The sequence below is a fragment of the Coregonus clupeaformis genome, chromosome 24 (assembly GCF_020615455.1).
Source record: "Coregonus clupeaformis isolate EN_2021a chromosome 24, ASM2061545v1, whole genome shotgun sequence".
In the NCBI taxonomy this organism is placed as follows: Eukaryota; Metazoa; Chordata; class Actinopteri; order Salmoniformes; family Salmonidae; genus Coregonus; species Coregonus clupeaformis.
Window position 1 is genome coordinate 19,241,874 of NC_059215.1, and position 15,377 is coordinate 19,257,250.

Sequence of the window (15,377 nt, forward strand, 5' to 3'; positions counted from 1 at the left end):
CACACACACAGCGGTTTCCTGACTATGCATGTATACTATAGGAAATATCAGGCAAAATGGCAGAGCAGCACTGATTCAATTCAAAACTTGTTTACAATGTTACACAGAACAATATACAGTTCACTTTGCTAGCGTTGATACAGAGAAGCAGTCACACCCTTTCCCACTATCGTACCAACCCGAACATTACTGAGCTGACCTGGTTACGCATCCCCTATAGTTGCTGGAACCGTGCTGAAAAAAGAAAATATCCAAGCCAGCACTGTGCAGTTCTGGTCAGCCCAATAATGTGAATCAGGCATGAGTATAGGTTTGTGTCGGCGCTGACTATAGAAATAGAAGGACTAGAATGGATGATATTTCTGTTTCTGACCTGGTTGGCCTTGACGGAGTTGAGGTTGACGTGCTGGTAGCGTGTAGCCGGGTCTATGCTGAAGGCGCTATAGTTCTTACTGATGTTCTCTGGCGTGGTCTGGGACAGGAGCTGGTAGATACTCTCTCTATTCAGTCAGAGGGAAAGACATATTTTAAGAGATAGCTCTACCTCAGAAACTCACTATGGACCTGAAGAAGACGCTCCGACTAAGGAACAGAAGATTCTGATGGGTATGTACAGTAAGATTTTTACAAGCAGTTGCTTGTGAAGTAATGGATGTTCAAAGATATACAGTTACAAGACTAGAGCGGCATTACCAGTTGAAGAGTTCTCTCTGAGAAGCCCAGCCAGGGTCATCCCTTCTATACAGCGAAGAGGGATGGTCACATGCTTTTAAAGGTGGTGTTATTGATCATATAGAAAAAGCTTATTTACCGTTCAGCAAGGACTTCCAGGTGGGGTCTTTCCTTGCCCCAGCTCCTAACCATCCACGCTGTGTCGAAGGCAGCTAGGAACCCACGGGCAATACCTGTTCCCAGAGGCCAGAACGGCTGTGGACACACACACACATCCTTTAGAATTCTTAATTTTCCTGTGTATTGACATGGCAACTTATCAGATTTAAAAGTAAGGAAATAAAGGTATGATTCTCTGTGCTGATTTAACACCCACAAGCTGATGCATTAAGCTGATTGAATGCCTCATTTCTTAACAGAGCTCTGTGTGTATAATATATACAGTGCATTCGGAAAGTATTCAGACCCCTTGACTTTTTCCACATTTTGTATTGGACCTATTGTATTCCACCTATTCTAAAATGGATTGAATAGTTTTTTCCCCTCATCAATCTATACACAATACCCCATAATGACAAAGCAAAAACAGGTTTTTAGAAATTTTTGCAAACGTATAAAAAAACAATACAAAAATATGACATTTACATAAGTATTCAGACCCTTTAACTCAGTACTTTGTTGAAGCACCTTTGGCAGCGATTACAGCCTCAAGTCTTCTTGTGTATGACGCTACAAGCTTGGCACACCTGTATTTGGGGAGTTTCTCCCATTCTTCTCTGCAGATACTCTCAAGCTCTGTCAGGTTGGATGGGGAGCGTTGCTGCACAGCTATTTTCAGGTATCTCCAGAGATGTTCGATCGGGTTCAAGTCCGGGCTCTGGCTGGGCCATTCAAGGACATTCAGCGACTTGTCCCTAAGCCACTCCTGTGTTGTCTTGGATGTGTGCTTAGGGTCGTAGTCCTGTTGGAAGGTGAACCGTCGCCCCAGTCTGAGGTCCTGAGCGCTCTGGAGCAGGTTTTCATCAAGGATCTCTCTGTACTTTGATCCGTTCATCTTTTCCTCGACCCTGACTAGTCTCCCAGTCCCTGCTGCTAAAAAACATCCCCACAGCATGATGCTACTACCACCATGCTTCACCATAGGGATGGTATTGGCCAGGTGATGAGCAGTGCCTGGTTTCCTCCAGACGTGATGCTTGGCATTCAGGCCAAAGAGTTCAATCTTGGTTTCGTCAGACCAGAGAATCTTGTTTCTCATGGTCTGAGAATCCTTTAGGTGCCTTTTGGCAAACTCCAAGCAGGCTGTCATGTGACTTTTACGGAGGTGTGGTTTCCGTTTGGCCGCTCTACCATAAAGGCCTGATTGGTGGAGTGCTGCAGAGATGGTTGTCCTTCTGGAAGGTTCTCCCATCTCCACAGAGGAACTCTGGAGCTCTGTCAGAGTGACCATTGGGTTCTTGGTCACCTCCCTGACGAAGGCCCTTCTCCCCCGATTGCTCAGTTTGACTGGGCGGCCAGCTCTTTCTAGAGTCTTGGTGGTTCCAAACTTCTTCCATTTAAGAATGATGGAGGCCACTTTGTTCTTGGGGACCTTCAATGCTGCAGACATTTTTTGGTACCCTTCCCCAGATCTGTGCCTACGACACAATCCTGTCTCTGAGCTCTACGGACAATTCCTTCGACCTCATGGCTCGGTTTTTGCTCTGATATGCACTATCAACTGTGGGACCTTTTATAGACAGGTGTATGCATTTCCAAATCATGTCCAATCAATTGAATTTACCACAGGTGGACTCCAATCAAGTTGTAGAAACATCAAGGATGATCAACGGAAACAGGATGCACCGGAGTTCAATTTCGAGTCTCACAGCATTGGGTCTAAATACTTATGTAAATAAGGTATCTGTTTTTAAATATAAATTAGCAAATGTTTCTAAAAAACTGTTTTTGCTTTGTCATTATGGGGTATTGTGTGTAGGTTGATGAGTTTTTACTTATTTAATCAATTTTAGAATAAAGCTGTAACGTAACAAAATGTGGAAAAAGTCAAGAGGTCTGAATACTTTCCGAATGCACTGTTTATATACATACACATACTGTATACACACTGAGTGTACAAAACATTAGGAACACCTTCCTAATATTGAGTTGCACCCCCTTTTGCCCTCAGAACAGCCTCAATTCGTTGGAGCATGGACTCTACAAGGTGTCAAATGCATTGCACAGGGATGCTGGCCCATGTTGAATCCAATGCCTTCCACAGTTGTGTCATGTTGGCTGGATGTCCTTTGGGTGGTGGACCATTCTTGATGCACCCAGGAAATTGTTGAGCGTGAAAAACCCAGGAGTGTTGTAGTTCTTGACACACTCAAACCGGTGCACCTAGCACCTACTACCATACCCCGTTCAAAGGCAATTAAATATTTTGTCTTGCCCATTCACCCTCTGAATGGCACACATACACAATCCGTGTCTCAAGGCTTAAAAGTCCTTCTTTAACCAGTCTCCTCCCCTTCATCTACACTGAAGTGGATTTAACAAGTGACATCAAGATAACATACAGTGGGGAAAAAAGGACTTAGTCAGCCACCAATTGTGCAAGTTCTCCCACTTAAAAAGATGAGAGAGGCCTGTAATTTTCATCATAGGTACACGTCAACTATGACAGACAAAATGAGAAAAAGAAATCCAGAAAATCACATTGTAGGATTTTTAATGAATTTATTTGCAAATTATGGTGGAAAATAAGTATTTGGTCAATAACAAAAGTTTCTCAATACTTTGTTATATACCCTTTGTTGGCAATGACACAGGTCAAACGTTTTCTGTAAGTCTTCACAAGGTTTTCACACACTGTTGCTGGTATTTTGGCCCATTCCTCCATGCAGATCTCCTCTAGAGCAGTGATGTTTTGGGGCTGTCGCTGGGCAACACGGACTTTCAACTCCCTCCAAAGATTTTCTATGGGGTTGAGATCTGGAGACTGGCTAGGCCACTCCAGGACCTTGAAATGCTTCTTACGAAGCCACTCCTTCGTTGCCCGGGCGGTGTGTTTGGGATCATTGTCATGCTGAAAGACCCAGCCACGTTTCATCTTCAATGCCCTTGCTGATGGAAGGAGGTTTTCACTCAAAATCTCACGATACATGGCCCCATTCATTCTTTCCTTTACACGGATCAGTCGTCCTGATCCCTTTGCAGAAAAACAGCCCCAAAGCATGATGTTTCCACCCCCCTACTTCACAGTAGGTATGGTGTTCTTTGGATGCAACTCAGCATTCTTTGTCCTCCAAACACGACGAGTTGAGTTTTTACCAAAAAGTTCTATTTTGGTTTCATCTGACCATATGACATTCTCCCAATCCTCTTCTGGATCATCCAAATGCACTCTAGCAAACTTCAGACGGGCCTGGACATGTACTGGCTTAAGCAGGGGGACACGTCTTGCACTGCAGGATTTGAGTCCCTGGCGGCGTAGTGTGTTACTGATGGTAGGCTTTGTTACTTTGGTCCCAGCTCTCTGCAGGTCATTCACTAGGTCCCCCCGTGTGGTTCTGGGATTTTTGCTCACCGTTCTTGTGATCATTTTGACCCCACGGGGTGAGATCTTGCGTGGAGCCCCAGATCGAGGGAGATTATCAGTGGTCTTGTATGTCTTCCATTTCCTAATAATTGCTCCCACAGTTGATTTCTTCAAACCAAGCTGCTTACCTATTGCAGATTCAGTCTTCCCAGCCTGGTGCAGGTCTACAATTTTGTTTCTGGTGTCCTTTGACAGCTCTTTGGTCTTGGCCATAGTGGAGTTTGGAGTGTGACTGTTTGAGGTTGTGGACAGGTGTCTTTTATACTGATAACAAGTTCAAACAGGTAACATTAATACAGGTAACGAGTGGAGGACAGACGAGCCTCTTAAAGAAGAAGTTACAGGTCTGTAAAATCTTGCTTGTTTGTAGGTGACCAAATACTTATTTTCCACCACAATTTGCAAATAAATTCATTAAAAATCCTACAATGTGATTTTCTGGAGAAAAATTTGTCTGTCATAGTTGACGTGTACCTATGATGAAAATTACAGGCCTCTCTCATCTTTTTAAGTGGGAGAACTTGCACAATTGGTGGCTGACTAAATACTTTTTTCCCCCACTGTAGCTTTCACCTGGACTCACCTGGTCAGTCTATGCCATGAAACGAGCAGGTGTTCTGAATGTTTTGTACACTCAGTGTATGTACACACACACACACACACACACACACACACACACACACACACCGCACACACGCACACACGTCTGTGCAGGAGCATGTTTACGCATGAGTGAATCTAGACATCCAGCACACTGGCAGGACCTCTCACCTCTACCAGGCAGTCTCCCACCAGGCCCATGAGTAGTTTCTTTCCCTTTCTCTCCCTGACCAGCGAGGCGTTCTCAGCTCGGTGCATACAGGTGAAGTCGAACATGGCCACATCAGGCTGGCCCGCGTGGTTCTGGGCAAACTGCATGTCGGGCAGGCAGTGGCCCGTGGAGAACTGGGCAGCGTCGTAGGCGTAACGGAACAAGGCCTCCTGGTCCACGTTGACCTGGGCCAGGAGCTTGTCGGCATCGCTAAAGTCCTGGAGACAGAGGGAACATATTGTAGGTGGTCACCATAGAGATATAAAACACTTATATCTATGATGGTCACAGAGGGAACAACATATCATTAAATAGAACAAACATTTTAAATTAATGCATCTCTATGGGGGACACATTGGGGGTGGTCAGTGCTTGAAGTGGAATGAATAACATTTACATTTACGTCATTTAGCAGACGCTCTTATCCAGAGCGACTTACAGTTAGTGCATACATTATTCTTTTTTTATTTTCATACTGGCCCCCCGTGGGAATCGAACCCACAACCCTGGCGTTGCAAACGCCATGCTCTACCAACTGAGCTACCTCCCTGCCGGCCATTCCCTCCCCTACCCTGGACGACGCTGGGCCAATTGTGCGCCGCCCCATTGGTCTCCCGGTTGCGGCCGGCTACAGCAGAGCCTGGATTCGAACCAGGATCTCTAGTGGCACAGCTAGCACTGCGATGCAGTGCCTTAGACCACTGCCTTAGGGGCTGGTACTCATTTAAATGTTTACAGTACTGGTGTTCTTATTAGCCATACTCAAGCAGAAGAAAATTGAAGGAGCTGGTACTCTGTACAACGGAAGCAGATAGGCCTAATTCAAGCACTGGGGTGGTGGTGGCATACATCTGAGAGATGTCCATCACTGACTAGAATCTAGATGCTGCTTTATGTGAAAACATTGGGTACAATCCTCCTAGCCAAGCATTATATGCTCCACATAAAGCACACACAGTGAGTCAGCCTCTTTAAACAAAATGGAACAGTGACAAGAACTACAAAAAAAACAACCCCCATAATCATGCACAAATACTGTATATAGAATGATTACTAAACAGTTATTGAGCAGAACATCTCCCATGTTGGCAACTGAACTATAAGAGGACACAGAGGAAAGCATTTTATTTTTATTTTTTTTTACAGTCAGTGTGAGTTCTAATCATTGAAGACAAAACAAGATTATCTAGCTTAGTCCCTCCAGACTTGTAGTGTGAGAAGAGTGAGTGAACAGGTATACAGTAGCATGGCTGGGGAGGCCCAGTGCTATACAGACATCAATTCCATTAAAAGGGTTTATTAGCGTCTATTCCCTTAGAGCAGGAAAGCCCCCCAGCCTGTGGGGAGGACTATATTGGGATGCAGATGTCAGAGGTCAGAGGAGCCAGAGATGGATAAATACATTTGCACAATGAGTACTTCTTGTCTCTCAAATACATCATAACAGTTGTTGGTTAGCTAGCTAGCTAATTTTAGCCATATTAGCATCGACGTGACATCAGTCAAAACACCTCAAAACAAGACACGGTATCAATAACAAGATACGAGCTGAAACGAGCCACCTACGATTCCACACATGGCAGCTTCTTGTCATTGTTGCTAGCTATCTGACCTCTAGAGGCCTAGTATGGACCTGCTGCTGCTGGTAGTAATGGATGTGTTTTCCTCACCTGTTTAATGACCCCCATCTTTAACAGGCTCTTCTTCTTGGCAGTCATGACAAAGTAGTGGGTGTCGTCTTTATAGTAGACTATGTTCTCCAGATCAATACCTGGAGGGAGAGAGAGAGAGAGACACAAAGAGTGAGAGAGAAACACAGAGAGAGAGAGGGAGACACACACACACACAGAGAGAGAGAGAGAGAGAGAGAGAGAGAGAGAGAGAGAGAGAGAGAGAGAGAGAGAGACACAGAGAGAGAGACACAGAGAGAGAGACACAGAGAGAGAGCGACCAAGAGAAGGGGGATAAAGAGGGAATGAATGAGTGAAATAAACTAGTTACAAGACAATGACAGGACAAGTGAAACAGCACCGGAGCACAGAAGACAGGGTGCATCAAAGATAATAGCATCATTACACAGGAACCACCAGTAGAAGTACTCTACTACAAACCAATGGTGCTTGCCTACGGAGCTGTGAAGGGAACGGCACCTCCTTACCTTCAGGCTCTGATCAGACCCTACACCCAAATGAGGGCACTACGTTCATCCACCTCTGGCCTGCTAGCCCCCTACCTCTACGGAAGCACAGTTCCCGCTCAGCCCAGTCAAAGCTATTCACTGCTCTGACGCCAGGACAGCGGAGTCAATGACCACCTTCCGGAGACACTTGAAACCCTACCTCTTTAAGGAATACCTGGAATAGTATAACAGTAATCCTTCTACCCCCCCCCCCTTCCCCACCCCCCCCATAAAAAAAAAGACAAAGAAAAAAAGGGTGTTTGTCCCACTGGCTATCCTAAGGTGAATGCACCAATTTGTAAGTCGCTCTGGATAAGAGCGTCTGCTAAATGACTTAAATGTAAATGTAAATGTTGGCGCTCAGTAGACCCAAACTCAGGTCGTAGAATAGAATAGAATCCTACCTGTCTCTGTGAGCAGGTCCTGGAAGAACTTCTGGTTGTAGATGCGGGCCACACCGCTGATCTCTTCCACCTGGCCCTCGGCTGCTGTGTGACGGTTGATGAAGTTACACGTGATGCCGATGGCCAGCTTCCCTCGCAGCTCCTTCCTCCTGAAGCCTGGGGAGTGGGGATAAAGACGTGCATATTGAGGAGAAGCGCATGCAGCCTGAATTCAGGTGCATATAATTGAGTGTTTCAGTTGAATAAATCCATTGTATAGGAGCTACAGCAGAGTGTGTCCTCTCTCCTCACCATCAGGGATGAAGTCATATGATAATATACTGGTCTACAATGTGTACAGTCTGTTCAGTAGGATGACAGTGTGAGTGTGTCCTCTCTCCTCACCATTCGGGACGAAGCTTCCTCCTCCTGCAGATATGAAGACATCAAACTGGAACTTCCCAGCAGGGTGATTGTCAGGAAACATCTTGGCCATCCAGCCTGATGGAGACAGACAACAACAGAGGGAGAGCCACATGAAGAGCAGAGTTAAGGTCTATTTCCACTCATACTGGACACTTCAGACAAATTATTTCAACTGCCCTACAAGCTTTTACTGCCACGTAAATATTTAGTATTTTATTCCTCTAATACACGGAGGGAACGGGGGGAGGGTCTAGATGTACCTGTGGCACCTGAGGGCTCCACAAAGCCTTTGAATTCCACCCCTGTGTGAACCTCCACCCCCAGGAGAAGAGACACCTTTAGCAGTATCAGCTGGAGCTGACGGATACCTGAAGGATACAGACACGTACAAATATGTATGATATTGTCACACAGGGAATTAAAACGATCCTCTTAAATTTAAACAGTTGACTGATGCCTGATAATACAGACACATACTCATACACTATGTTCAATAACCTTAATAGCATCATAGCAAACTGATAAGAGACAGGTTTGATTTAGTCATGCGTAATAAATAAATAAATATGATTGGTATTATTACACCAGGAAATCAGGTTGATCTAGTATGGCAGTGGTGGACATACTGATGTGATCCAGAGCCCCCGTGCAAAATTTGCCGTAGAACTTCTTGGCAGCCAGCCCACGCAGGTCGTAGATGGTGTAGGGCCACAGGTGCAGCACGTTATTCCGGGAGAAAGAGTCTCTCTTCTCCAGTACCACCACCTGAGCCCCCAGCAGAGCCAGCTCTATGGCTGTCCTCAGCCCGCACGGCCCTGCACCCAGCACCAGGCACTGAGGAGAGAGAGGGGAAAGAGAGAGAAGAGAAATAAAAAAGAGGAAGGAAGAAATGAGGAAAGAGAGAATAAGCTCTGCAGTTGCTGAATGCACCTTGATAATATTAAAAGCAGACAGTACTCTGCCACTGTAGATACACAACACTGATGTAGAAACCTTAACCACGCTACATAGCCACCATCTTTGTACAAATGTATTTTACTTCAGAGAACTTCTTGAGTATTCCTCTTCTTCTCTTAAATGAGAATAAATAAATACACACCTTGTTTTTGGCACAGACTTCGCCTTGCTGGTAGTCTTGGTGTTGGGCCCGCTTGTCCAGCTTGACCCAGAGGGCCTTCGCCTTCCAGTAGTTGAGCCTCTCCTTGAGCTTGGTGTAGAAGCTCTGGTAGTCACTGGGGTCCACCTGTATGTGGTGGCAGAGCTCTGAGAAGGTACGCTGCACCTCCTTACAGGTCTGGGCTTGGACGAACTGGTCAAACAAGGCATGGGACGGGTTGGTAGGGCCCTGGTTCGCCATGGTAGTGGATGGTGTGGCGTACCGGTGCCTTGGCTCAGAATCTCTGGAGTTTACTGTGGAGAAAACAAATACCAACACCATGAGAAACCTACAATATATATAATGTTTCATCTTCCATTTTCTGGGAATACAAATATATGATAAAAAAATATATTCATTATAGTAATAAAGTTGTCCTCTGAAAATAGGGGATAGAGTTGGGCAAAAAAAAACAATCACAATTGGAAAAACTTGCCAAAAATAACTGAGCTCAGCTATAGCACTTAATATAATCAAAGATTAGCTAACAAAGTGATGCAATATTGCCGTTGGGGTTTGGAGTTATTTATGGAGGTGGTCCTGAGGTCTGACTAACAGACACAACGACTGGTGAGAATTCCCTCTGTCTGAAAATACAACACTGAAATTAGATGTTTTCAAAGTCACCTGAGTCCACGTCATCGCTAACTTCCCCAACCATGTGTTCTGTCTTTATGACAGCTCCCTAATGTTGTTGAATGATACCATGACGGGTGTTTGACCTTAGTGACGATATATATTACACACAACTAAGACATTTGAAGTCAAATGTGTCCCTTTATCCATATAACATGAACCCAATCTTTTTTTGTTGTTGTTGCATAAAACATGTTTGCTCAGGATTGAACCTCACAAGTAGAAACTGTAGATGTTATGCATGACCTCTTCACTGGACGAACAAAACACAACATTCACTTTGAGGACAGATAGACAGTACAATGGAGGACATATGCCAATCAGCCTAAGGCCAAGTGTTCGCTCTCAATTGTGAGGATACTACTCTAAAATAAACACTTCCTGTACAGTGGCTTGCGAAAGTATTCAACCCCCTTGGCATTTTTCCTATTTTGTTGCCTTACAACCTGGAATTAAAATGGATTTTTTGGGGGTTTGAATGATTTGATTTACACAACATGCCTACCACTTTGAAGATGCAAAATATTTTTTATTGTGAAACAAACAAGAAATAAGACAAAAAAACAGAACACTTGAGCGTGCATAACTATTCACCCCCCCAAAGTCAATACTTTGTAGAGCCACCTTTTGCAGCAATTACAGCTGCAAGTCTCTTGGGGTATATAAGCTTGGCACATCTAGCCACTGGGATTTTTTCCCATTCTTCAAGGTAAAACTGCTCCAGCTCCTTCAAGTTGGATGGGTTCCGCTGGTGTACAGCAATCTTTAAGTCATACCACAGATTCTCAATTGGATTGAGGTCTGGGCTTTGACTAGGCCATCCAAGACATTTAAATGTTTCCACTTAAACCACTCAAGTGTTGCTTTAGCAGTATGCTTAGGGTCATTGTCCTGCTGGAAGGTGAACCGCCGTCCCAGTCTCAAATCTCTGGAAGACAAACAGGTTTCCCTCAAGAATTTCCCTGTATTTAGCGCCATCCATCATTCCTTCAATTCTGACCAGTTTCCCAGTCCCTGCTGATGAAAAACATCCCCACAGCTTGATGCTGCCACCACCATGCTTCACTGTGGGGATTGTGTTCTCGGGGTGATGATAGGTGTTGGGTTTGCGCCAAACATAGCGTTTTCCTTGATGGCCAAAAAGCTCAATTTTAGTCTCATCTGACCAGAGTACCTTCTTCCATATGGTTGGGGAGTCTCCCACATGCCTTTTGGCGAACACCAAACATGTTTGCTTATTTTTTTCTTTAAGCAATTGCTTTTTTTCTGGCCACTCTTCTGTAAAGCCCAGCTCTGTGGAGTTTACGGGTTAAAGTGGTCCTATGGATAGATTCTCCAATCTCCGCTGTGGAGCTTTGCAGCTCCTTCAGGGTTATCTTTGGTCTCTTTGTTGCCTCTCTGATTAATACCCTCCTTGCTTGGTCCGTGAGTTTTGGTGGGCGGCCCTCTCTTGGCAGGTTTGTTATGGTGCCATATTCTTTCCATTTTTTAATAATGGATTTAATGGTGCTCACTGGGATGTTCAAAGTTTCTGATATTTTTTTATAACCCAACCCTGATATGTACTTCTCCACAAATTTGTCCCTGACCTGTTTGGAGAGCTCCTTGGTCTTCATGGTGCCGCTTGCTTGGTGGTGCCCCTTGCTTAGTGTGGTGTTGCAGACTCTGGGGCCTTTCAGAACAGGTGTATATACACTGAGATCATGTGACACTTAAATAAAAGTCCACCTGTGTGCAATCTAACTAATTATGTGACTTCTGAAGGTAATTGGTTGCACCAGATCTTATTTTAGGGGCTTCATAGCAAAGGGGGAGAATACATATGCACGCACCACTTTTCTGTTATTAATTTTTTTGAATTCTTCTAAACAAGTTATTTTTTTCATTTCACTTCACCAATTTGGACTATTTTGTGTATGTCCATTACATGAAATCCAAATAAAAATCAATTTAAATTACAGGTTGTAATGCAACAAAATAGGAAAAATGCCTAGGGGGATGAATACTTTTGCAAGGCACTGTATCTGTGGTCCAGTGTCTCTGCCAGAGGGAACAGAGACAAAAGTGGTTAGCCACATCACCCTGATCAGATGTGTGATAAACTCAGCCTCACTGGCCAGACACATTATACAGAAGCTATACGCTCTACTTAAACAACTGGTTAGAATTAAATCACTTAGTCAACATGTGCTCTGGGCAGGGTGATGTCAAGAGATCTGAAAAGCTCTTAGTATCACATACTTGAAAAACAACATACTGGAAAAACATTAACATGTCGATGAGATAACATTTACACATACTATAACTTCCTGGTTGTGACAAGACAATCAGCATCATCTCCTAGACACCTGAGACAGATAGACAAACCCTATTGGTCAGAGTGGGTGAGGGGCTTTTTAAAACCACAGAGAGCTGTAAAAAGATATGTGCTTGTGAGAGAAATATAGGCTTCTGTACAGTATAACCAAACATAAACCAAGAGCTCCTCATACAATGGACGGAGAGTCCATGTTTATTCTGTGGAAGTACAGAATAGGTAATATCACAGGCTCTACTCTACTGTGCCTATGTGTGGAAAATCCTCATCCTCTCAGTACAGTAACTCTGTACTTTAGCCTTTTTCAAATCAAACTGTATTGGTCGCATACACATATTTGCAGATGTTGCAGGTGCAGCGAAATGCTTATCTTTCTATCTTCAACAGTGCAGTAATACAAAACAATAAACACAAATCCCAAAAATCTAAAGAAAGAAATATCAGAATGAGCAGTCAGAGTCTGGAATATACAGTGCATTCGGAAAGTATTCAGCCCATTTGACTTTTTCTGCATTTTGTAACGTTACGGCCTTATTCTAAAATGGATTAAATTGTTCTGTTTTTCCTGATTCAATCTACACACAATACCCCATAATGACGAAGCAAAAACAGGTTAAGACATTTTTGCAAATGTATAAAAAATAATAATAATGAAATATCACATTTACATAAGTATTCAGACCCTTTACTCAGTACTTTGTTGAAGCACCTTTGGCAGCGATTACAGCCTTGAGTCTTCTTGGGTATGACGCTACCAGCTTGGCACACCTGTATTTGGGGAGTTCTCCCATTCTTCTCTGCAGATCCTCTCAAGCTCTGTCAAGTTGGTTGGGGAGCATCGCTGCACAGCTATTTTCAAGTCTCTCCAGAGATGTTCAATCGGATTCAAGTCCAGGCTCTGGCTGGGCCACTCAAGGACATTCAGAGACTTGTCCCGAAGCCACTCCTGCGTTGTCTTGGCTGTGTGCTTAGGGTTGTTGTCCTGTTGGAAGGTGAACCTTTGCGCCAGTCTGAGGTCCTGAGCGCTCTGGAGCAGGTTTTCATCAAGGATCTCTCTGTACTTTGATCCGTTCATCTTTCCCTCGATCCTGACTAGTCTCCCAGTCCCTGCCGCTGAAAAACATCCCCACAGCATGATGCTGCCACCACCATGCTTCACCGTAGGGATGGTGCCTGGTTTCCTCCAGATATTTGTTTTTTTCAAATGATATCAGTGACCACTGCTCTATTGCTTGTATTAGAGATACCAGGCTGAAACACTCTGATCCCTGTATAATCTCTAAGAGAAATTATAAACATTTCTCACAGCAAGCTTTTATCCTTGACTTATATCACTCTGAGCTTTTATCCACTTGCTGCTTTCTGGACCCGGTTTTAGCCCTTGCTTTTTTCTCTTCTATTGTTACCTCTATGTCTGATAAACATGCCCCGCTTAAGAAGCACAGAGTAAGAAACCGAACCAGTTCTTGGTTCTCTCCTGAATTGTCAGGTATTTTTCTGCAAAAGAATCGGGCCTGGGCCTTGGAGAGGAAAACAGGTACTCCAGCTGATTGGCTGTTTTTTAGGAAATTGAGAAATAAATGTACTGCAGCTGTCAAAAAGGCAAAATCAAATTACTTCCTTAATGCTATGACAGATTCTGGAAAACCGTTAATTCACTGAAACGGGGGAATTCTGCTGTTTCTCTTCCAAAGCAAATTATCTCAGACTCCTGTATTCTAAGTGAAAAAAAAAGATATTTGTGATGCTTTTAATAAGCATTTCATCTCTGCTGGTTTTTTATTTGAAAAGAAAAGTGGCCATTGTGGTACTGGCCAGTTAGTTGATTTTTCGTCTTGCTTTTCAACTGTTACTCTGAAAAATGGTAACCCTGTTTTTAGTTTCCAGAAAATAACTGAAGCAGAGGTTCTAGCTGCCCTGTGTGCCATTGATACTAAGAAATCCTTAGGCGCTGACAATTTAGACCCATACTTACTTAAGTGTGCTGCACCTATCATTGCTGGTCCAGTGACACACATTTTTAATCTAACATTAAGCACAGGAAATATCCCTAAGGTGTGGAAAGCAGCTTTTGTTCTGCCATTACATAAGGGAGGTGACGGTAGTGATTTGGATAACTATCGACCCATCTCTAGGCTCCCTTGTCTGGCAAAGATCCTAGAATCTATAGTCAACAAACAGTTACAATCTTTTCTTTCTGTTAACAGTATTTTTTAGCCCCAATCAATCTGGTTTTAGATCTAAACACAGTACCACATCGGCCACTATGCTTGTTGTAAATTATATTGCAAATGCCTTAGATGATAGAAAGCACTGTGCTGCGTCGTTTGTAGATTTGTCAAAAGCTTTTGACACTGTAGACCATGCTATCCTTTTGAGTAAGCTGTCATCTATAGGACTGGGCACTGATGCCTGTCGATGGTTTTATGACTATTTTAAAGTTAGAACTCAGGCCGTCATGGTCGACAGAGTCAAGTCTGACCCCTTACAGTTACTTAAAGGGGTCCCTCAGGGTTCAATAATTGACCCACTATTGTTCTCACTTTATATAAACAACATTGGTGATGATGTCAGATATTGTAAATTCCATTTATATGCAGATGACACAGTGATGTACTCTATTGCTCCAACAGCGGACCAAGCTTTAATGCAGTTGGAGTCTGATTTTAGGATACTACAGGGGTCTCTTTTACAGCTTAAACTTGTTTTAAAACGCTAAGAAAACAAATGTCATGTTTTTTTCTAGGTCTAAACTCTCAATTAGAAACACTTTTGTAATCACTAGCTTGGATGGTACTCAAATCAAACAGGTCTCTGCATATAAATAGTTAGGGGTATGGTTAGATGATAGGCTTTCTTTTAAAAAACATGTTACTGAATTGGGAAAAAAGCTCAAATTCAAGATAGGGTTCCTTTACAGAAACAGGGCTTGTCTGTCCTCCGTAAATAGAAAACAAATTGTGCAGGCTACTTTTATGTCCGTTCTAGATTATGGTGATATTATCTATATGCATGCATCGGCAAACACATTAAAACCACTGGATGCTATTTACCATTGTGCACTCAGGTTTATCACGGGTGATAGTTACAAAACTCATCACTGTATCCTATATCAACATGTGGGTTGGGCCTCTCTATCTGTGAGGCGAGAGCAACATGCTCTCTTGTTTATTTATAAAGCACTTCTTTTAAAACTACCTCCATATATATCATC

At 43.5% G+C, this 15,377-nt stretch overlaps 1 protein-coding gene across 3 annotated transcripts in view; it reads right to left on the reverse strand.

Moving 5' to 3' along the window:
- Positions 1 to 15,377, reverse strand: part of LOC121537960 (F-actin-monooxygenase mical1) — a 48,250-nt gene that overhangs the window by 17,294 nt on the left and 15,579 nt on the right. For all 3 annotated transcript variants that reach the window (XM_041845638.2, XM_041845636.2, XM_041845637.2), the window contains exons 3-11: positions 9,154 to 9,464; positions 8,681 to 8,888; positions 8,315 to 8,422; positions 8,034 to 8,129; positions 7,650 to 7,805; positions 6,737 to 6,837; positions 5,027 to 5,284; positions 812 to 927; positions 374 to 500 (exon numbers count right to left, since the gene is read on the reverse strand). In XM_041845638.2, the coding sequence (XP_041701572.2) occupies positions 374 to 500; positions 812 to 927; positions 5,027 to 5,284; positions 6,737 to 6,837; positions 7,650 to 7,805; positions 8,034 to 8,129; positions 8,315 to 8,422; positions 8,681 to 8,888; positions 9,154 to 9,411 (1,428 nt within the window). In that variant the 5' untranslated portion in view covers positions 9,412 to 9,464. The remainder of the gene's footprint in view (positions 1 to 373; positions 501 to 811; positions 928 to 5,026; positions 5,285 to 6,736; positions 6,838 to 7,649; positions 7,806 to 8,033; positions 8,130 to 8,314; positions 8,423 to 8,680; positions 8,889 to 9,153; positions 9,465 to 15,377) is intronic.